The 24,511-nt window shown below is 41.3% G+C and overlaps 1 protein-coding gene across 3 annotated transcripts in view; it reads right to left on the minus strand.

Annotated features, from left to right (window-relative positions):
- CLUAP1 (clusterin associated protein 1) overlaps positions 1-24,511 on the minus strand; it is a 228,223-nt gene that overhangs the window by 22,804 nt on the left and 180,908 nt on the right. For 2 of the 3 annotated variants that reach the window (XM_077449275.1, XM_077449273.1), the window contains exon 9: positions 710-788. In XM_077449275.1, the coding sequence (XP_077305401.1) occupies positions 710-788 (79 nt within the window). The remainder of the gene's footprint in view (positions 1-709; positions 789-24,511) is intronic. The other variant, XM_077449276.1, reaches the window with a different exon arrangement.

Consider the following 24,511-nt stretch of genomic DNA (forward strand, 5'->3'; position numbering starts at 1 on the left):
CAATGAAGTGACTGGCTTCAAGACATACACAGATAAAATAAGTCCTCCTACATAAAAGTTGTACCTGTTTATCTGCCGTCTTCTCTACATCTTTTCAAAGTCCAGAATTTATAAAGCTTGTTTGAGCTTTTGCGAAAAAAGGGGACGGAGAACTGAAGTTACACTCTGCACAGCTCAGTAAGGAGAGCCCTGAGAGCTGATTGGAGGGAAGAGACACTCTCCCTTCATACAGCACACAGGAACAGCTGAGGCTGTCAATCAGCTGGAGCTCCCTTCCGTCACCATTTTGCTTTTGGTGTCAGGAAAACTTGTCAGAAGTGATTCATGCAGATAGAGGAATGAAGCAGCAGACAGAAATTACACATAGTGCTCCTAATTCAGACACGTATACACTACAGAGGAATATGCTTTGTTCATATTTCATGCCTGAGATTTACAACTTAAAAAAGTAACAAAGATAAATCAATTTTTTCATTTAAATTTGTTTTTAATGAATGAGGTTGTCACACCCTCTCTTCTGTTCTTCTCTTCATGTAGTGAAGGGATCATCCTGGTTCTGGTATTAGGTGCAACAAGACTGATGTATTTTAAAAAAAAAAACTCCTGTTGAACACGTTATACTACTACTAAATAAAACTTTCGTTTTATTATGGGAACCCTGAATCATAAGTGAAACTTTAATTTTTCTTCTTCCTCTGTGGACACGCACACTTACTTGCGGCCTTGTGCTGTCTGTTCTCCTCTTCTCTCAGCTTGTTCTGCATCAGCCTCAGTGTGTTCTCTGCCTCCTACAAGACACAGCAGGTATCACTATCAGACATCTAACAGGAATAATGTATTATTACTATACATTATGGTAGGTATGCCAAGATGTTCCACACTGTACTGATTAGAAAAAAAACTCTAGCCCCCACCATATCAATAATACAGAATGTCTTACTACATCAATAACGGCTTTGAACTGTGAAGGAAAACTGACATTCCCTGATCTGTATGTGCACTTCACTGTTTGAAAAACAGAGCTCCATTCAAAAGTGAAAAAAGTTTTGCAGGTGAAGCATGAAGATTATGAGCTAAACCCTTAGGTTACTATAATCGAATATAGAGTTTCTCAACCAGGGTTCCTCCAGAGGTTGCTAGGGGTTTCCTTGAGAAATGAGCAATTTCTGCCTCTCAGATAAGTTCCTACTGATACTGTTGATCTTTTTAGCCATCTGTAAATCAGTAATTCTTCCTAATGACCACAAGAGTAAGGGTCCTTTCACACGGGGCGGATCAGTTCTGATCCGCCCCGTGGATGTCCGTTTGCTCAGCGGGGATCACTCCGCCGATCCCCGCTGAGCAGGGAGATGACAGGTCTGTCTCCGCACACTGTGCAGGGACGGACCTGTCACAGCGCCGCTCTCCCCTATGGGAGATCGGATGACGACGGACCGCAGTGCCCGTCGTCATCCGATCCGATCCGCAGACGGATGGAAAAATAGCTTTTTCCTCCGTCACACTTTTTCGGATCGGAGCGGGTCGGATGTCAGCGGACATGTCACCGCTGACATCCGACGCTCCATAGAGCTCTATGGAGCACCCGTTCAGGTCCGCCTGAAAAACTGACAGGCGGGCCTGAACGGGACGTTAGTGTGAAAGGGGCCTAAGGCGTATTCACAATTATATATCATGAGCAGTAATTTTAGCAGGTGTTTCCCGAGACTGTAAAGGATTTCAAGGGCTTCTCTGTGTTAAAGAGGTTGAGAAAGGCTGATACAGTGAATTCTCAATAGGAATGTAAAGAGAATTCACTTTGGCTGTGACAATGGTAGCTTAGCTAAAAAGCCAGACAACAGCTATTGGAGAGATGCGGGTTAGGAGAAGGGTCTAAAAAACAGAAAACACGGTTCAGCTGAACGAACCTTGAGTTGTACCACCCAAACTAAAAAACATAAATTTATGTGGGGTTCTTGCTTTTAAGGGAACCCATTCTTTGGAAAAAACAACATGTAGAGACTATTAACCACCTCAATACTGGGCACTTTCACCACCTTCCTTCCCAGACCAATTTTCAGCTTTCTGCGCTCTTGCACTTTGAATGACAATTACTCAGTCATGCTACATTGTACCCAAATTATATTTTTATTACTTTGTTCACAAAAATAGGGCTTTCTTTTGGTGGTATCTATTCACCACTGGGTTTTTAATTTTTTTGCGATATAAGCAAAAAAAGAGCAAACATTTTGAAAAAAATACAATATTTTCTACTTTGTTTTAAAAGGAATCCAATAAAATCAAATTTCTTCATAGATTTAGGACAGAATGTATTCTACCACGTCTTTGGTAAAATAAAATGCTAATAAGTGTATAATAATTGGTTTTGTGAAAGTTATAGTGGCTATGCTACAGATCACTGTAAATTGATCAATCCTGATGTACTGATGACCTATCTTCTACCTTCTAATTTCTAAAATGTCAGAACAATACAAATACCCCCCAAATGACCCCTTTTTGTAAAGATGACAGTCCAAAGTATTTAGTAAGAGGCATAGTGATTTTTTTGAAGTTGCAATTTTTGGCCCACAATTGTTTGGAAAATTAAGATTTTTTTTCCTTCCACAAAATTGTCATATTAATAAGTTATTTCTCCCACATTGCATAGGTAAACTTGCAATTACACCCAAAAATATATTCTGCTACTCCTCCTGAGTACTTTTCCACAGCCTGTCCACAGAGGCTCAATATGCAGGGAGCACCATCAGGTGTTCTAGGAGCATAAATTACACATTTAGTTTCCCGACTACCTATCACATTTTTGAAGGCCCTGGAGCACCAAGACAGCAGAATTGCCCACAAAACGACCCCATTTTGAAAAAGCAAATACTCCAATGTATATTTTATGAGGCATAATGAGTCTTTTGAACATGATTTTTTTCCACAAGTTTTTGGAAAATGTGTAAAGAAAATGAAAACTTATTATTTTTTTTTTTTTTTACACAAGTTGTCAATTTATAAGATATTTCTAACACATAGCAAAAATTACACCCCAAAATATATTCTGCTACTCCTCTTTAATATGGGGATACCACATGTGTGAGACTTTACCACAGCCTGGCCACATACAGAGGCCCAACATGCAGGGAGCACCATCAGGTATTCTAAAGGCATAAATTACACATTTAAATTACTGTCGACCTATCACATTTTTTAAGGCCCTGGAGCACCAAGACAATGGAATTACCCACAAAACGACCCTATTTTGGAAAGAAAACACCCCAATCTATATTCTATGAGGCATAATGAGTCTTTTGAACGTGTGATTTTTTCCACAAGTTTATGGAAAATGTGGAAAGAAAATTAAAAAACATGATTTACACAAAGTTGTCAAATCATAAGAGATTTCTAAAACATAGCATGTACATAGCAAAAATTATACCACAAAATACATTTTGCTACTCCAGAGTATGGTGATACCACATGTAAGACTTTTCTACAGCCTGGCCACATACAGAGGGCCAACATCCAAGTAGCACCGTCAGGCGTTCTAAAGGCATAAAACGACACATTTCTTTTTCAGACTACCTATTACATTTTTTGAAGGCACCTGAGCCTCTTTGTTAGGATTCTGTTCTATTTGGTTTCCATTTCAGATCCACTGCTTTCTACTGGCTCATTCTCGCTATCTAAGGCTGACGGAGAGATTTCCCTGCTACTCTCATCTGACATACTCTGGAGCATATGGAAAGCCTCCTCGCTGCTGCTGAATAATTTTTTAGCCATGTTGACAGATTACTGATAATCACGGACAGATGTGACAGATGATCATGGATAGATGTTTTATCCAGTTTGGAGCAATGTCCTTATCCAGGGAGGGTCGGCTTTTAACCAAATACCTTCCACCTCTCAATAATAGACTTGAATGTGCTTCTGGTATTGATAAAGTCTTTAAAAAAAAAAAATTGTATCCATCTCCTAACTTGTGCCCGTCCACAGCTTTATCTCAGTGAGAGTGCCTTGTCACCCATAGTTGATTGCTTGCTTCATTTGCACTATCAGGGACTGAAATGCTCCAGGAAAGCTCTTTAACCACTTGGGATCCGCGCTATTGCAAAATGACGGCAATAGCGCGGACCCACATTTTCGGGACTACGTCTATTGACGTAGTCCCGGTTACGAGCGGCCTGCGCGCCCCCTGAGGGGCGCGCGCGGCGCGCTCTGTGATCGGCGAGTCCGTGAGACTCGCCTGATCACCGATCCGTGTAAGGGGTCGATCCCGACCCCTTATCACGTGATCAGCTGTCAGCCAATGACAGCTGATCATGTGATAAAACGGAGCCGGTAATCGGCTAGTATTCCAGCGCGAGGAGAAAAAAAAAAAGCCGATCGCCGGCGGCCGTGTTCGGGACATCAGTCCCGATCACGGCCAGCAATTTAAAAGGACACCTGCCCCCTGCCAGTGCCCACCTGCCACCCGCAGTGCCATCCTGAAATAAAGTAAGTGCCCCCCTGTCAGTGCCACCCAGCAGTGCCCATAGTGCCCACAGTGCCACCCAGCAGTGCCCACAGTGCCACCCACAGTGCCACCCAGCAGTGCCACCCACAGTGCCACCCAAAATCTGCCTCAGGTGCTGCACCCCAGTGCCGCCCATCAGTGCCCAGCAGTGCCGCCCATCAGTGCCCAGCAGTGCCGCCCATCAGTGCCCAGCAGTGCCACCTATCAGAGCCACCTATCAGTGCCACCTATCAGTGCCCATCAGTCCCATCTATCTGTGGTACCTATCAGTGCCCATCCGTGCCACCCATCCGTGCCACTTATCCGTGCCACCCATCCGTGCCATCTTATCTGTGCCCATCTTTGCCCATCAGTGCCGCCTTATCTGTGCCCATCGGTGCCGCCTTATCTGTGCCTATTAGTGCCGCCTTAACTATGCCTATCAGTGCCCACCAGTGCAGCCTATCAGTGCCCACCAATGCAGCCCATCAGTGCCCACCAATGCAGCCCATCAGTACCCACCAATGCAGCCTATCAGTGCCGCCTAATCAGCGCACTTCAATGAAGGAGAAAAATGACCCGTTTGCAAAATTTTATAACAAACTATTAAAACATGATTTTTTTTTTTTTTTTTTTTTGCATCTTTTTTTGTTTGTTTAGCAAAAAATAAAACTCCGAGCTGTAACTAAATACCACCAAAAGAAAGCTCTATTTGTGGGAAAAAAATGATAAAAATTTCATTTGGGTACAGTGTTGTATGGCCGCGCAATTGTCACTCAAAGTGCATCAGCGCTGAAAGCTGAAAATTGGTCTGGGACTGAGGGGGGTTTAAGTGCCCAGTAAGCAAGTGGTTAAATGCTGAGCTAATCAAAATGACCACAGCTGATCACATTTGAAAGCTAAATGGCTTTGTGTGCCATCGAGGTCATTATCTACACCTGATTAAGTTTACAAGTCATTTTTAGTAGGGCGTGATCCTTTTTCCAATTCAGTGATTGCGTTTTTGATTTTTTTTCTTCTGACATGTTGGGGTTATATCTTCCACTTGGATGTTATAAGTTACACTGAGTAAATAGAGCTGGATAAAACAAAAACTGAATCTGTCTTAATTTCAAGCTGCAAAGCAACAAAATATATATTTTTTAAAGGGGGGGGGGGGGGGATTCTTTTCTATACCCACTGTATTATTCTCTAAAACAGTCCACAATGTCTCTTAAAGCCCGACTCAGGAAAATCTTAAAATGACTCCTTGCAGTGAGGTTAGCTGTTTGTTTAGGTCTAGGGGAGAGTAAAAACATTTTTTATACCAGATCCTCTGCTCCCCCTGGCAGACCCCCATGCCTTGGCTATGGACACTACATTGGTCTTAATGAGGTCTTGACCTTAGCGTATTGGAGCATGGGGGAGAAGACGCTGCATAGACTGATCTAGCAGATAGGAGGATTGGGTAAGTGAATCTTCTTTTCTATGCCCCCTAGACCTAAACGTGTAATCAACCCTTGCAATTGTGGTGCAGACCAACTGCAAGTAGGACATTTCAAGTTTCCTGAACTTGAAACTGTAAGTATGTACAATGGGAAAATTCAACTAAATCACATCTACAGTATGCTCCAGTCTGTCAATAGCATTGACAACCAGTACATTTTGAAGTACAGCTGTACCATTATATTAAAGATTTACTCAAGCACTGATATGTATCCAATATTGGTATTGTTGACCCTAAACCACACCAGTTACTGTGCTGAAAAAGGCTGCACCAAAAAATTGATCCCTCAATACGTACTATATAATATATAAAATATTAGTGCGCTAAAATCAATAGTGGTCCAAAATTATTATAAATGTACCTTCCAAGGGGTTTAACTAAATCCTTCATATGACCCTAGTCATATAAAGTGCTCTCATGCATAATGTGCAAAAACAAGTCCAATCCTAGTCACATAAAGTGCTCTTATGCATATTGTGTAAAACCAAGTACAATTAAATAAATTCAAAAAATTCAATTAATTAAATATAAAATGTGCATAAAATTGCAATCTTCATTGAACTTATGGAGACTTAAAAATAAAGTGCTGGAAAGATAATATGTATTCACATACAGTGCTAATATATCAAAAATTGCTTCATAAATGGTTGCTTGGAGTACAGTATTCCCATGGCAATGAATAGGACAGCTCCACACATGTGCAATACAAAATGGTCATTTTCAGTGTAAAATATGTGAAGCTCATGTAACTACGGAGAACAAATAATAAAATTGAACATATAACTAAGGGCAAAACTTTGTTCTTTTAGTTTTGGATAAAGTGAAGATGGAATCAATCACTTGACAGGTTTTTAATGCTGTCGGCGTCCCCTTTAGAAAGATTCCCGCTCTACATCTGACATTATCACCAAGTTTGGATGTAAAAGAAAATCCTAAAATGTTGGGTTGTCACCAGAAGAAAAGGAAAATCTTCCACTAAATCTGGTAACAACCAAGGATTTCCTCACACTTCCTGTTTTGGGGCAGGAAGTGAAGGGAAATCTCTGTAAAAAAAATCTGGGGTTATAATCTTCCCTTAAGCTTTTTAAAATGTAACATATGGTTTGCCATTAGTTCTACTTTAAAGGATCCAATGAATCACAGGAGTACAGTTTGTTCTGCACTCCAATGACCCGTTTTCAGCAGACATCTGTCTGAAGCCCACTGTTGGCTGGCATCACAGATTTGATCCAGGCTCAGGAAAGATCACGACAATGAAGTTGGGATCCACCCACATTGCCTGGACTGGCAACCAGCTCAGCCTCTCACCAAGCTGCTGAGAGCCTGAGCCGGCCGCTCCCGACTCCCCACAGCCCAGTGCTCCAGTAAACGAGGGGGGCAGAGCAGGGAGCAGTGACTGACTCAAGGAGCTGAGAGAAGTGAGCGATCAGCAGTGTTATATCCCTTGGTTCTCAGTGTTAGCGCTGGTGGGGGACAGATGCTCCATCCACCTAGGTAAGCAAGATTGTGAAAAAAAAAAAATCATACTTCTCTTTTAAGCTCAGTTATGCTCAGAACTAAAAGCAAAACTTTTTTTTCTCCCCATTTTGAAGTAAGGGAGGGTTATAACCACTGTCTTTTTTGCCATCTGTGTCCTATACAGGACATTTCCCTTCACTCCCTGTCTTATAGCCAAAACGGGAAGAGAGAGGAAATCTCTCCAAAGTGAGGGAATTCCAGGGAGTCACCAGAACTAGTGCCTCATTGGAATAATTCCCCTTAGATACTGCTCCAGTGTTAACCCAAATTTTGGGATTTTCTTTTAATTTTGATAATGGCAAAATTCCTTATTGGGGGCACATACAGCAATAAAAACTGACAGGGGTTCAAATTCTTCTCAACTCTATTGAAAACTAAACTGCCTTTAGTTATACTATAAGCTGATAAAAATAAATTTAAGTATAATTAAAGAAACAACTTTTTCTTGGGGTTAGAACCACTGTCAGGTTTGATTGTTTTTCTGTATGTTTCACTGTTTTCACTTAAAAAAAAGGCACATGTAATTTAAAAAAGCATTTGTATACTAAATACTATACTTACAGGTAATAACCTTATACCATTATGAAAATATTTTTCTCTATAATGGTCCTGTCACAGTACCACATTCATTCATGTGATATGTTAATGCCAAGGCCTCCTGGGCTGGTGACACTCGGGTGTAAGCAGACTAATATGGACAGGTCCAGGAAAAGCAGATGCGCAGGCTATGAGACTGAGTAGTGCTCAGTGGGCTGACTGTGTATTAGATGAGACAGGTTTATTCATCTGGAGAAGATGCTCAGCACTTAACATCTGCCCAGAATAGAGAGCTGAACATGTATACAACATGTCTGGCCTCATCTGCAGCCAGCCTCTAGCACAGAGAAATATATGAACAGACCTCAGGGTCCTACTGCTTCTTCTGATAACTATATATAGTCTACAAAAGGTTTTTTAAAAGAACATGCCTCATAGCAATGCAAGCCATCCAACCAACAGGCTGCAAACTAGGTAAGGCTGAAACAGCCTATGTGCTGGCTGGATGGGACCGATGTAGCATATAGAAGTGCACCTGTTATATATGGGTACCATATACATACATTTGTTAACTGGTCATCTTACCAGTTCACTAACAGTGAGCGCTACCACAGTGTTGGCCATATTGTGCACTGCATCAATGTTCACTGTCAGCAACCCCACAGGTACTAGCGCCTCAGCAGTAATATGTTACTGAACTAGTGATTTCACCAGTAATATAACCAAGGTCTCTAGGAACATATCCACCTGATCTGCAGTCTGCAGTGAGTCCTGTTTTAGATATTATTCAAAATTTTAGGCCACTACTCTAGATTTTAGGTTGATTGGAGCAAATCCAATATTTTCTACATGACTCACTCACTTGACCTAGACCTGCCTGGTGACCGTCTTAAAAAAAAAAAAACACTCAACGATAATTTAAATCCCTGGCCTATCAATTACATACAGTCAGGTCCATATATTTTTGGACACAGGCACAATTTTGATTCTTTTGGCTCTGTATGCCACCAGAATAAAATAAAAACAAAACAATCCAAATTAATTTGAAGTGCAGAATTTCAGCTTTAATTCAAGGGGTTGAGCATAAATAACAAGTAAAAATTTTAGGAACTGCAACCATTTTTTTACAGTCTAAAATCCTTTACTGGCAATGACTGCCTGAAGTCTGAAAACCCATGGACATTACCAAAGACTGAGTTTCCTCCATTATGATGCTTTTCCAGGCTCTAACTGCAGCTGTCTTCAGTTGTTCGTTCTTTGTGGGTCTTTCTGCCTTTAGTTTTGCCTATAGCAAGTGAAATGCATGCTCAATTGGGTTGTGATCAGATGATTGACTAGGCCATTGGAGAATATTCCACTTATTTTCCTTCAAAAGATCCTGGGTTGCTTTTGCAGTGTGTTTTGGATCATTGTCCATCTGTACTGTGAAGTGTCGTCCAATCAACTTTGGCTGAATTTGGGCTGACAGTATATCTAAACACTGCAGAATTCATCCGACTGCTTCTGTCACATCATCAATAAACACCAATGACCCAGTGCCACTGGAAGCCATGCATGCCCATGCCATCACACTGCCTCCACCATGTTTTCCAGATGATGCTGTGTGCTTTGGATCATGAGCTGTTACAAGCCTTCTCTATACTTTTTTCTTCCCGTCATTCTGGTACAGATTAATCTTAGTTTCATCCGTCCAAAGAATACTTTTCCAGAACTGGCCTGTTTTTTTTTTAGATGTTTTTTGACAAAGTCTAATCTGGCTTTTCTACTCTTCAGGCTTATGAATGGTTTGCAGCTTGTGGTGAACCCTCTGTATTTGCTCTCTTGAAGTCTTCTCTTCATTGTAGACCTTGCCAATGATACGCTGACTTCCTGGAGAGTGTAATTCATTTGTCTGGATATTGTGAATGGGTTTTTCTTTACCATCCTGTGATCATCCAACACTGTAGTCTTCTGTGAACGCCCAGGACATTTTTATGTTGCTCTCCAGGCCCTTCTTTCTTCACAATGTACCAAACTGTTGATTTGTCCACTCCTAATATTGCTGCTATTTCTCTGATGGATTGGTTTCATTTTTGAAGTCTTATGCCATGTACACACAATCTGACTTTTTGACGGACTAGGTCCAGCAGACTATCCGACGGACTTTGCAGCTGAGGTTCCGCTGGACTTTCAAACGAATGGACTTGCCCACACACTATCACTCCAAAAGTCTCCCGGATTCGAACGTGATGACATACGACTGGACTAGAATAAGGAAGTTCATAGTCAGTAGCCAATAGCTGCCCTAGTGTCGGTTTTAGTCTGTCAGACTAGCACACAGATGAGCGGATTTTTCGACCGGACTGGAAAGATTTAAAACATGTTTTATTTCTAGGTCCGTCTGACTTTTGGGAAAGAAAAGTCTGCTGGAGCCCACACACGATCAAATTGTCCGACGGATTCCAGTCCGCCGCACCTAGTCCGTCGAAAAGTCAGATCGTGTGTATGCGGCATTACAATGACCTGTTTCACTTCCATGGACAGCTCCTTTGAACGCATGTTGTAGATGCCTTGCAATAGATTCCAAATAGAAATGCCACAATAACGCCCCGTACACACAATCCAAAAATCGGATGGCATGCTAACCGTATATCGAACATTAAGAACTTACTAAAGTTACAAAAATTCTCATACGACAGATTAAAAAATGGATCTGATGTCGTGTTGTAGTGTACTTGTATTTTATTTATGTACGATAACTGTACTGATTACACAGAAATCGTACAATCTGGCATCATACAAAAATGTTTTTTGTGCTTCTCCAATCGGATAATATCAGATGAACTAGGCACAAAATAAGAGACGATCCAATTATCGTACGATCGCTTCAAAAGTGGTATTTTTACCTCCTTAAAGTGGTTGTAAACCCATGAAAAAAAAAAAAAAACCTGCAAGATGAAGGCATAATGAGCCAGTATGCATAGCATACTAGCTCATTAGGAAATTCTTACCTTAGATCGAAGCCCCTGCAACAGTCCCAGCAGTCATTTCCGGGTATAGCGGGCTCCGGCGCTGAGATTGGCTGAAACTGCGGGTACGTCACTCCCGCGCATGCACGAAGGAGCCGCCGGTAATGGCACAGTAGCTGAAGAAACGGTACGAGCGAGCAGTTTCTTTAGTGTGCATGTGCCAATGATGTCGGCACATGCTGATACAGTGAATATCTCCTAAATGGTGTAAGTTCAGCAGATGTACACGGTACCTACAGGTAAGCCTTATTATAGGCTTACCTGTAGGTAAAAGTGGTGTGTAAGGGTTTGCAGCCACTTTAATTGATGAAGAAATAATGAAGGCGTAGCCCACACCTGGCCATGAAACAGCTTTTCATTCAACTGTCCAGTTACTTTTGGTCCCTTAAAAAAAGGGGGGGGGGGTGTTAAGAGCTGTAATTCCTAAACCCTTTTTCCAATTTGGATGTACATACCCTTAAATTAAACCCAAGAGTGTGCAGTTTCAGTCCATATCCATTATATAACTATAGCTTGAACATGTTTTGGTAAATACCTGAAAAAAAATAAAAAATTGTGCCTGTGTCGAAATATATATGGACCTAACTGTATAGTCCCCTGTGAGGATATATTTTATATACTTTAATGACATGGTCTCTCCACAGATTTCACAAATCGCCTTGAGATTTAAATCCGTGCCTGTCCATCTTGTATATTTGAATGTATAGTGCATCCGGAAAGTATTCACAGTGCTTCACTTTTTCCACATTTTGTTATGTTACAGCCTCATTACAAAATGAATTAAATTATTTTCCTTAAAATTCTACAAACAATACTCCATAATGACAACGTGAAAGAAGTTTGTTTGAAATCTTTGCAAATTTATTAAAATGAAAAAAAAAAAAAAAAAAACACATGTACATAAGTATTCACAGCCTTTGCTCAATACTTTGTTGAGGCACCTTTGGCATCAATTACAGCCTCAAGTCTTTTTGCGTATGACGCTACAAGCTTGGCACACCTATTTTTTGGGCAGTTTCTCCCATTCTTCTTTTCAGAACCTCTCAAGCTCCATTGGGTTGGATAGGGTTGCGTCGATGCACAGCCATTTTCAGATCTCTCCAAAGATGTTCAATCAGGTTCAAGCCTAGGCTCTGGCTGGGCCATCTAAGGACATTCACAAAGTTGTCACATAGCCACTCCTTTTTTACCTTGGCTTTGTGCTTAGTGTCTTTGTCCTGTTGGAAGATAAACCTTCACCCCAGTCTAAGGTCCACAGCGCTCTGGAGCAGGTTTTTTTTATCAAGGATGTCTTATTGCTGCATTCATCTTACCCTCAATCCTGACTAGTCTTCCAGTTCCTGCCACTGAAAAACATCCCCACAGCATGATGCTGCCACCACCATACTTCATTGTAGGGATGGTATTGGCCAGGCGATGACCGGTGCCTGGTTTCCTCCAGACAGGACACTTGCCATTCAGGCCAGAGTTCAATCTCTGTTTCATCAGACCAGAGAATTTTGTTTCTCACTGTCAGAGATTCCTTCCGGTGCCTTTTGGCACACACCAGGCAGGCTGAGTGTCACGTGCCTTTTACTGAGTGGCTTCGTCTGGCCACTGTACCATACAGGTCTGATTAGTGGAGTGCTGCAGAGATGGTTGTTCTTCTGGAAGGTTCTGCTATTTCCACTGAGAAGGCAATGGCTGCAGGAAGCTATAGCAGGGAGTGAGGGAAGCAGTACTGGAACCAGAGGCAGCACTGAAGTGGTGACATGAGCCAGGTAAGTGTTTAGAGACTGAGAGCTAGGCCAGATGTTGAGGTGTTTTTTACCTTCATGCATTAAATGCATGAAGGTAAAATACTTAAAGTTTAGAACCACTTTAGGCAGCCTACACATTGTCTCAGCCCTATACTGTATTTCCCTTAAGATGAATAATTGTTTCTCCTCCACATTGTTGGCAGAGGCTTTTGCTCCTTCAAGTACCAATTTACTCTTGGGGTTTGGAAACCTCAGCAACTTGGAAACACCAGGTTTATCATACATGTCTGTTTGACAAATGTCTTCTTCATATTTTGTAACTTATTTGTTCTTTAAGCCTGCAGACATTGATGCTACTTACATTTAACCAATGATCTCCCCAATGGTTTTGACCTCTGATTCTGAGTTTTTGACCTCTAAGCCAGGTCTTATCATTCAATATCAGTAGCTGACTTCACAAAGGCTCATGTGGGAAAAACTTCCCACAGACATACTCTAAAATCTTGTAGAAAGCTTTCTCATAAGAACAGAGGCTGTTATAATCACAAAGGAAGGGCCAACTCCATATTAATGCCCATTGAATGGGCAAAAAGCTCATATCCATGCAGGGTATATGTGAATGATATGGATAACTGATTCTTACTGAGCAGTATGAGTGCAAGAGCTTTAATATGTGGTAGCCATTCTGTAGATTGAACTGTATCTAAGAGGCACCAGATATGAAGCTAATTATATCACAGAGGCAGCTCTTTAGTAGACTAGGCTAATATACAGCCAATCAAACCACCAGAGAGCAATGAGATCACAGAAGCTGCCATTTTGTAAGCTGAATCAATATGAAGATGGCCCAAAAAGGTCAGAGATATCACAGAAGAAGATGGTAATTTGTGAAATGTAGCAAATGTTACTGAAGTTCTTGAGATGGACCAATATACATCCCATCAATTTATTAGGAACTATTGACCCCAAAGTGCCTCTGAAATGTCAACAGCGCCCAATGAATGAATAGGCTGCATCATTCTGAACATTGGCACAATGCACAGAATTCCCACCTTTCCTGTGTACAGATGACTGGTGAAAATTAAAATCTGCTGTGTGGTAAATCTCACTGGGAGGGCGCTACTGGGATCATTGAGGATGAGAACTGGGGTGAGATACTGGAGTCATGCAAATAGTCCCCCAAAGTGTCAGACTACCAGAATGTATATTCTTCATAGGACATACATTATTCCTGTGTGTTTAGCTAAATTTTGTCCATACCGTAGCGCTGTGTGTCCTACATGCCTAATTACTCCGGGCACATTTAGCCACTTAATCTGGCACTGTCCTCGTGTTCGGGATATTAATAGGGGTTGTCCAAACAAATACAAAAAGATTTGGGATAGATAGTTACAGACTGCTTTCACATGTGCTTCATAAATACACAAACTGTTTCACCACCTGCTGCTATGTTCTTCATCCAGATTTGTATCATAGACCGTTGTTATCCTCACTATGACTATATTCAGATATTAGCGCTGTTTACTGCTGGATTGGATGTCACATATGTTTCTGTCTTTTGCAATGTTTTTTGAGCATTGTGTACTTCTATCTGCTGAGTGGTCATATTTTTGCAATCTCCCAGAGAGTGGCATTATCTACTGCTACCATGTTACTGGACTCACTGGTGATGTAGCAGGTACAATGCCCACTGTCCTAGTGTGGTAAAGACATTGTCCTTACATAAAGGGGATATTCCCGCTCTGACCCTGGCATCTCTTTTGGCTTGAGGGGACTCTGGGAGCATTGCGAGCACAGAGGAATACTGTGAGTAGTGTGAGCACTGAGTAGTATTGGAAGCAGTATGAGAACTGGGAGCAGTGCGAGTACCGATAAGTACTGGAAGCAGTGTTAGTAAAAAGGAGTACTGGCAGGTATTGTAAATGGGGCACTGTGAGGACTGAATACACAAAAGGCCACATTATATAGTGGAAACATGCGGGCCGTGTGATCAGTTAACAGGAGCAGGAACAGAGGAAGCCAGGGGACAAGTGATCAGTGAGCGGGAGCAAGAGGGCGCCAAAGGCTGTGTGACCAATGAGTGTAGGTGAGAGGAGGAGAGGCTGCCAGGGAGCGTGTGATCGATGAACGGGAGCAGGAGGAGCTGCAAGGGAAAATTCTGAGGGCTGTGTGATCAGTAAATGGGAACAAGAGGAGAAGACACCGGGAGCGGTGTGACCAGCAAGCAGGAGGAGAGATATATCGAGGGCCATGTGATTAATGAGAAGGGGCAGGAGGAAAGGACGCTGGGCACCGTGTGATCAGTGAGTGGAAGCAGGAGGAAAGGATGTCAATGACCCTGTGATCAGTGCGCAAGAGTCAGAGAAGACGCCAGGGGCCTTGTGATCAGTAAACAGGAGAGCCAAAACATTTAGGGAAACAACTAGTGCTCACAACAGACTAAGGTTAGGAAGGAAGAGTAACAATGAGTTATATAAATATACCATTCCTAATTTTTCCTGGATTATTCCCATTATATGAGTTGGTAGCATGTCCAATAGGAGAGGGGATGCGACTCAGTGCACATCCTGCATCATGTATAAGTTCCTTGAACAACCATTTGTGGGCGAATACTGCTGCACAAAATGTGAGCAAGTTGTTTCTTTGGAAACCCAGATCCTGAATCTAAGGAAGAAGTTGACAAGGTAGATTGGACCCCATCTTTCAGGTGGAGGCAGGGGCCATTACAGAGGGGGGGTTGAGATATGGCGGTACAGGCACCAGAGCAGAGTAGTTGGGTGACAGATGGGGTAGAGGGAAAAGCATTAGAGGGGCCAGTTCTGAGCTGACACATCCCAATATACAGGTTGCGTGATGTTGAGCCTATCAGTCAAGGAGTGGCATTGCTGGAGCAGAGCCACTCCCTTAGCTGCCAGGGGAACAACTCCTTCAGTGAGGATGGTGGGCAAGGTTACAGGAAAGGATAGACCAATACTGATGGTAGGGGACTCAATTATTAGGACAGATAGGGTAATGAATGAAGACCATGATCCCCGAACTGTATGTAGTTTACCAGGCGCTCAGGTTCAGTACATTGCAGATCGGATGGACAAATTGTTGGGTGGAGATGGGGAGGACCCAGCTGTCACGGTACATATTGGTACCCATGACAAAGTTAGAGGAAGATGGAGAGTCCTAGTACAAATTATTTTAGGGACTTGGCGGCTATATTAAAGAAAAAGATCTCCAAAGCAGTATTCTCAGGAAATACTGCCTGTACCTCAAGCCACACCAGAGAGGCAGCAGGAGCTTAGGGGCCTTAACAAGTGCTGAGGAACTGGTGCAGGAAGGAGGATTTTGGGTTCAGGGAGAACTGGGCTGACATTTTGGTTGGTTTACCGGTTCTATAGCAGGAATGGACTGCACCTAAATGGAGAGGGTTCAACTCCGTTGGGGGAGAAGGTAGCCAAAAGATTGGAGAAACTTTTAAACTAGGTAGTGAGTCTGTGTGTGTTTGTGGGGGGGTAAGAGGAAACTAAAGCTGCCAGTGAGCAAAGGTCAGAGAGTGGTACTGGGGCAACATTGCTAGTGTAAATAAAGTACCCAAGAACAATGCACATAGCCTGGCAGAATCCTGCTGTAGCCTCAGAGCAAAAAAGGTGAAAAGGGCATGTTCACAAATGCTAGAAGTTTAGTTAGTAGTTTAGTTAGTACCTTGGAAGAACTAGAATTCCTGATACATGAGGATGATTACGACTGGGTATCAGAAACTTGGTTTAACAGCTCACATGACTGACTTGCGACTGTCCAGGGGTATTACCTGTGTCGGAGGGACAGGGAAGGTAGACGATTGGGAGGAGTGTCTCTGTGTGTCTGAGTGTCTCTGACAAGAATGATTTGCTGGGGGTTGGGACTTTAAATGAAGCAGGCAGGTGTAAAACATTTACATTTATTGGAAAATCAATGGTAAGTTGCATGAGGGTAGTCATGAGTACACCAAGAAGACCAATATATTCCATTCAATGGATAGACATACAGCAATAACAATTGACCACAAAGATACAAATCACATATTACAAGTGATCATTAAGTAAGTAAAACATATGGTTGGCATAAAACATGGCATATAGTAGCTCTATGCATTTCGTGGATTCATCCACTCTTCAGGAGCATGCACGTGGAAAACTGAATGCTGTAGTATAATAACAAATAATATCTGTAAGGTCTGACCCTGTCACGGAAAGTAGAGATCAAAGTAATTAGAGGTAATATTGGCTAGGATAAACCCCCCAAAAACACTCTCAAAAGTACTTACATTGTCTGTATCTATGCAGTAGCAATGTGCCAAAATGAATCAGACTAACCCCATATGGGTATCACTGATGGGAGCCGAGGTTTCTTAAATTTTATTTTATTTTATTAATTTTTTTTTTTTTATATATCTTATGTATTTCACCTTTCCAATCATTCTAACTTTCTACTCTCACTAAGTTAACCTTACCTATACACTCATTAGCATCTCATTATCCTATCCTTTACCAAGTTTAGGACAGATGACCTATTGTAACACATAATATGACCCTCCAACTTATTTTACAATCCTTCTTTTACTTTTAGCACTTATGGTCACTGTTATCCCTTATTAATTTTTGGAATTTCCTTTCTTGGAAACCATCTTTGTCCAGTCCTGATCTGCCTTAACCACCTCAGCTCCCATCAGTGATACCCATATGGGGTTATTCTGATTCATTTTGGCACATTGCTACTGCATAGATACAGACAATGCAAGTACTTTTGAGAGTGTTTTTGGGGGGTTTATCCTAGCCAATATTACCTCTAATTACTTTAATCTCTACTTTCCGTGACAGGGTCAGACCTTACAGATATTATTTGTTATTATACTACAGCATTCAGTTTTCCACGTGCATGCTCCTGAAGAGTGGATGAATCCACGAAATGCATAGAGCTACTATATGCCATGTTTTATGCCAACCATATGTTTTACTTACTTAATGATCACTTGTAATATGTGATTTGTATCTTTGTGGTCAATTGTTATTGCTGTATGTCTATCCATTGAATGGAATATATTGGTCTTCTTGGTGTACTCATGACTACCCTCATGCAACTTACCATTGATTTTCCAATAAATGTAAATGTTTTACACCTGCCTGCTTCATTTAAAGTCCCAACCCCCAGTCATCCTAATTGCTTTATTCAAATAGGGATGGAGGCAACTGACCTTACCCGGTCACCGCCTCATTTAAAGTCCCAACGTTCTCTTTTTCTTCTAAAGAATGATTTGCTAGTGAATATGGGAGATGACACTGTTAATGGCACAAGGGAGGAGGTGAAATTCTTGTGGATGGAACTTCAAAGGGAGGAAACAAAACGGTAAATAATAGTAGGTGAATGCTACAGGTCCCCTAACCTGAAGTATATGGAGGAGACCGATCTCTTACAGTTAGAAATGGCAGTGAGGAAGGGCAATCTTGTTATCATGGGGGCTTCGGATATTGTCTGGGCAGACGGAACTGCTTAAGTTCTTAAATGTCTTGCAGGATCATTTTATGTGTCAATTGGTAGAAGCCCCAACTAGGAATAATGCTCTTCTAGACCTAATTACAAATAACACAGATCTGATTGCATATGTGGAAGTAAGGGATACTATAGAAAACAGGGATCACAGAGTAATTACTAGATCATAAGAAAAGGCAACACCAGGGCAGTACAAGAACACTAGATTTCAAAAGAGCCAACTTTACTAAACTGCGCTCTACACTACATGTCATCAAATTTGAGGAACAAAGAACCCTATAAAAAAATGTATGTGCTTTAAGAACATATAAACAAGTGCATTCCAATGGGCATCAAATATGAAAGCACAAAAAAAGTCTTTAGGCGCTTCAATGAACAGTCTATAGCAGAATGAATTCAAATCAAGTCATATCCGAATGTTGGTGAAGAATTTGGGTGTCTTTGTGCAGCTGCCCACCACTTGGGAAGGAATAGATCAAAATGAATAAAAAGGAAAAAAGCAGTGCACTGAAGAGACCTATACGTAAACTGTGGTACATAAAATAGTAATTTATTGAATGCTAAAAAAAACACACAATGTCCAACTAGGGAACTTATCCACAATTGTGTTTTTTTTTTTTTTTTTTTAGCATTCAATGAATGACTATTTTATGTACCACAATTTACGTATAGGTCTCTTCAGTGCACTGCTTTTTTCTTTTTAATCAAATATGAAATAACTTAAGTTAAATTGGTTGTAAAACTACCCACTCAGTTTGAAATAGAAATGAAAGACAAAACATTTGTATGTATATAGATTAAATAAAATTATAAATAAATTTTTTCCCCTTTTTTTTTTATAAGTGATAACTAGGGTTGCACTGATACTAGTATCAGTGCCGATACCAAGCATTTGCGTGAGTACTTGTACTCATGTACATGCTCCGATGCTTAATCTGATACCTGTTGTACCGGGTCTGGCATCCTCAGCGTTGCTAGGGGAGCCAGACAGCCTCACAGATGATTGGTGTGAGGCGGTGGGGGCAGTTACAAGCACCAATCTCCCTGTATAGCTTTCAATATAGTAGCTGAAAGCCGCTTCTCCTCCTCTCCCTCCTGCAGCTGTCAGCTGCTTTATTGAAAGCTATACAGTGAGATCGGTGCTTGCAACTGCCCCCACCGACACACCGATCACCCGCGACTGTCCTCCTCTTGCTCCCGGTGTCCTCCTCTGGGTCCTTCAGTTTTTTGGGTCCTCCTCTGGGTCCTGGATCCTCTGGGTGCTCCTCCAGCTCTCTGGGTCCTCCTCTGCCCCCCCCCCCCCTCCCAGATCAATCAGAATGGAGAGCAGAGGAAGGAGCCAGTAAACATGTCATTTACCACCTCCTTACTTTTCTGAATGAACAGAGTCAGTGATCAAAGACTGTCCATTCATAAGTAAACATCGTAAACTGTGTTTCCTCTGCTTCAGTTTATGAATGAGCAGGAGCTTCTGTCTCCTGTCCATTCATCTTCAATGCATCTGAGGCTATAGAGAAAGAGACTGGGGAATCTGTGTCCTCAGTCCTTTTCCCTATCTCAAAAGGGAGATGTCAGGGATCTGTTTAGACCCCTGATATCTTACCAAAGCCACCCCCAACAGGGCTGATAAAAATAAAAGAAAGGATTGCAATGAATAAATATTTAAAAGGTTAAATTGTAAAAACAATAAAAAAAACAAAAATAAAATAAAAACACTGACACTGACCACTCCTCCCCCCCCCCCCCAAAAAAAAGAAAGGATTGTAAAAAATAAAAAAATATATAAAATAAAAAAAAACAAAAAACGAAAATTGTAAAAAATAAAGATAAAAAAAACTACTGACACACATCATCAGCATCCATCGGTGCCACATATTAGTGCCACTGTCACATGGCATTAAAAAAATTTATGGATATCAGCGAGTCCTTGGAAAAAAAGTATCGGTACTTGTACTCGGTCTTAAAAAAGTGGTATCGGTGCAACCCCAGTGATAACCTTCTCTCTGTCCCCTCTGTTCTCAGCTACATAAGAGCTGGGGGGAGGAGAAGCAGCAGTACATTGAGCTTCCCAGTGAAAGACTGTGCGGGGGAGGGGGTGTGAAGCCAGCACAAGTCTGATTGATGGAGGAGAGCAGGCTGAGTTCTCAGCACAGCTAGAGAACTTACCAGAGTGTGATCTTGTGCTTTGTGTGATCAGTATTTAATAGGAAAGCAGAAGGACTGGCATGAACACCAGGGTTTTCACACAAAGGAAGCAATACAAATAGAGCAGGATACTTTGTCATACAAGTACATGGTACAGCAGGCACATATCAGGAATATGAAATTTTGGATTAACAAACGCTTCAAACCTAGGTGGCTAAACCTCCTTTTAAAAATATAAGGCTCAGGGGTCATCATCGGCATTCCAACACTACAAAGAATGCGACAAGAAATGTAAGAGCATGATCAGGGCAGCTAAAATAGACCACTAGCAACACAGAGGAGGAAAGTAAAAAAAATATCCTCTCAATTTTTTAAAATATATTAATGGTAAAAAGGTTGAGGCAAAGTCAGAGCACATCGGCCTCATAAAAGATAATGAAGGGAATTTGGTTGCAAGTGACAAAGAGAAGGCAACTGTATTAAATGCATTCTTCTCCAAAAATTGTGCCTTTGTGAAGGAAGGACAGAGCATATCTGCCAAACACGGCAACAAACAGCAATACAAGTTGGTCACAGGTTTTTAACCCTTCCTTACTCTATCCAAAAACAAAATAAATGTACTTGGCTTCATAAAAATGTGTGTTTTATTTGGTGTTCTAATCATCACTTCAGAAATGACCGTTTCACCTCCAAGTATGTGCATCTTTATTCAGTGACTGCATCGATAGGACACCTTGTGGTCTTTCATCTATTCTGTCAACACAAAGTCACATTTATCATGGTATATTTTTCCTTTCTGCAAAAGCTGTAATTTAATGCATTTATTTCACAAGGAAAAAATATTGGCACTTTGGAGTTATTCATCAACAAGCCAGCCCTCAACAGCTCTTATTTGCAGACACAGATGCCACAATCATTGATCTAGGCTCACATACTTACTCCTATTAGTAGTGCATGTCTGACAGAGGTGCTGCAGCACTTGTGAATTGGATGGTAAAATATATGAGCCACTAAAACACTATCAATTTAGTGACAGAGGCAAGACACGCATTTTATGAGTCTGTTAAAGTAGCAATCAGAAAGGACCCAGAGTAAGTAGGAGTATACAGGGGAAAGGGGACCTATATTTTCCTAAAATACAAAATCAATAAAACAAGATTGATGCATGTGGACTAGGAAATGTAATTACATGCTTCTACAATCCTGTGATTTTATTGGGACCCATGGGACATATATGCCTTTGAGGATGGGTATTTCACCAGATGTAGAAGAGTAGAAACCCAACATGTTATTTTCAAGAAACAAGTGCTGTCAACATTAAAAAGAAAAACTGTCAATCAAGACCACTGGCTGTAAAGCAGATCATGGGTTCTCCAGGTCCTGACAGACAGGAGAGCCTCACTTTAGTTTTCTCATACAGCATCACCTTTAGTTGAAACATGGTACTGCAAAAAAATGGACCTTGTTTGACACACAAGCATTTCTATAGTACACCAGTCCACACCACCACTGGTTAAAACTGCCTAATTGGCAGTAAGCTGTCGCTTTTTGAACACCAACTGCTAAGCTATGTGCAGCCACACATCCAGTGCACAGGCTGTACTCTTTTTGAAGACTCTCTACAGGCTGCCGACGGGCTCTTTATCCACTTGACCCAAGTTTAAACACACCAACTATTGCAGACCTCGAATAGTACAGGAAGGATATGCAACTACACTGAGCATCTTTTCAGGACCAAACCTGCATCCTGTGACTTAAAAGGCATATTACATACAGACCCCTTGCTAGATATCTCCTTTGGAGTTGTTCATTAATGATGTTATGTTCCCAGGGGGAAGAGGCATAAACTTTTTTAAAGATGTGACGGAGCGTTAAACTATCAAAACATCATTTAAGTCTTTATACTGATCACAGATTTTCTTCTGCTTAACCAGACCTAGGCAGACCCTAAACTGAACTCATTAAATGCTTTGCTGCACATTCCTGAATACATGAATAGCAACACCTCACTCAAGAAAAAAAAAAAAAAAAAGGGAGAGCGTATCATTATCCAGAATTGACTATTTGGAAAAACAAGGGGAAATGACCCCGAGACAGGATGGACAAGTGGACTGTCTCAGTACCCATTAATTACACATTTGAAATAACATAGAAACTGGGGCATCAACAAACTTCCCCCGTGTCTGTCACAGGGGGTAACGTAGCGAGTGTCCATCATGAGGAAAGTCTGTTGATGTCCCGGTTGGCCTCTTAGAGACACTAGTCCACACTGGTAAGCAATCAGTTAACCATTCCAACACATCATTATGATTAATACACCCATTACTTGAGGATAGAGCCGTGAAACATGTAGTGTTGTATGTATCACCCCCATGTTTTTCATCACCCTTGGGATGCTACATTATCTGTGACTTGTGTATTCTAATATAATATTTTGTCTACGTGTGTGACTATCTCTGTATTCATGTACATGAAAAAAGCGTTTTAATTTCTGTATTAATAAATGTATTAATAGATACCAAGATGGTCCATTTATCCTGCCCCTCGTTTTTCCAAAAAATGTCTTATACATTAAACCACTTACTCAAAATTTTCTGATATCCTTTATTGAAGATCTCAATTTTCAGAGCCACATCTTTGCCTAGCAACAGTGGCCCTGACTCAAGGCTTAGAGTCTAGCCTACGTGGTCCGTTTGAGGACATACTCCCACACTCCTCAGCCTTCCATCCCTAAGCGCCTTAATTCCTTCTAGCTGCTAGCAGATCCATTCCCATCGTGCTGTTGACCTTAAAGCTGATCTCCAGCTTTACTGTCCCTTTAACTAGTGTGTTTGGGCCCAAAAAATGTAAAGTGACAGCAAAGCTAGAAATCAGCTTTGAGATCTGGTCATCTTACCTTTTCAGGTTGGACAAAGTCTTTGCAGAGAATGCTCCCCCCGACCCAGTCATACTCACCTTGCCATCATTTACCCATTACTCTCTGCTCCATTGTAGTTGATGTTAGATGTTGCAGGGAGCAGTGACTTAATTCTCTCTGTCATGTGACACTGCTCATAGCAAGTGCTTGTCACGTGGGCAGAAGTTACATTCTCCCCCAGTTATTGTTGCCAGCTGCAATGTCAAAGGAGTGGCATAGGAGACCTGCCAAGGTAGCAGTGGTAAATTTGTGGGTGTTCCGTGCAGATGGTTGTGTGTTTACTATAAATTAGAGCTGCTGCCTCCACTATGACACCTACCTCCGTATGAGAAAAAACTGAGAAAATAAATAGTGGGCGTGGTGCTGCTCTTGCATGTCTTTGAAGTGCTAGTGCATCATCCTTAACAAAGTACTTACTCATTCTTAACAATTTAATACTCTATTTAATAAACTGTAGTGTCACAAATTTTATCAAAAAAAAAGTGACAAGTGCTATGAAATATGTATATGTATATGTTATGTATAATCCAAGTGTATCCCTTCGAACAAAGTGACAAGTGCTGTTTTTTTTGTTAGTGAACAATCCACAAAATAAATAAACATATGCAAACCATCAATCATGAATAAATAAAAAAAAAACTAATAAAGTGACAACTGGTGAAAAAGACTCTGTAATGGTGATCCAAATTGATTTGTAAATGATCAAGTCCTGGTAATAATGATCAGTCCATGTATGTTGGCATAATATGAAACCATCTTTCAAAATCAAAGTTACTTGTGCCTCTTATCCGTGCTTGTAAACAAATTAAAGGTGCAGCTGTTCAACTCAGTGCTCCCCTATGTTAATGCACTCACCAGAGAGCTCTCCCCTCAAGGGGGTGTAAGCCTTCACAGCCAAACTGCTGTATTCGAGGATACAGATCCCCGACTATGTTTTTGTTTGTTTCCTTATGCAATCGGCCCCTTCATCTCAATATATGCAGTATATGCAAAAAGAAATGACATCCGTAGTGCAATATCATTTTAACCAATTTATTCCATGTAAAAACGTATGCACTTACATTGTGTTTAAAATCATTAAGCAGTAAAAAAAATGTGAAGTCCGGGATTCTTGTGTGTTCCACAGACCATACCGGAAGTGACGTAATGTCGTTTTAGCTCCACCCTACG

The sequence above is a fragment of the Lithobates pipiens genome, unplaced genomic scaffold (genome assembly GCF_037356315.1).
Source record: "Lithobates pipiens isolate NorthernLeopardFrog02 unplaced genomic scaffold, aLitPip1_a1.2 Scaffold_22, whole genome shotgun sequence".
In the NCBI taxonomy this organism is placed as follows: domain Eukaryota; kingdom Metazoa; phylum Chordata; class Amphibia; order Anura; family Ranidae; genus Lithobates; species Lithobates pipiens.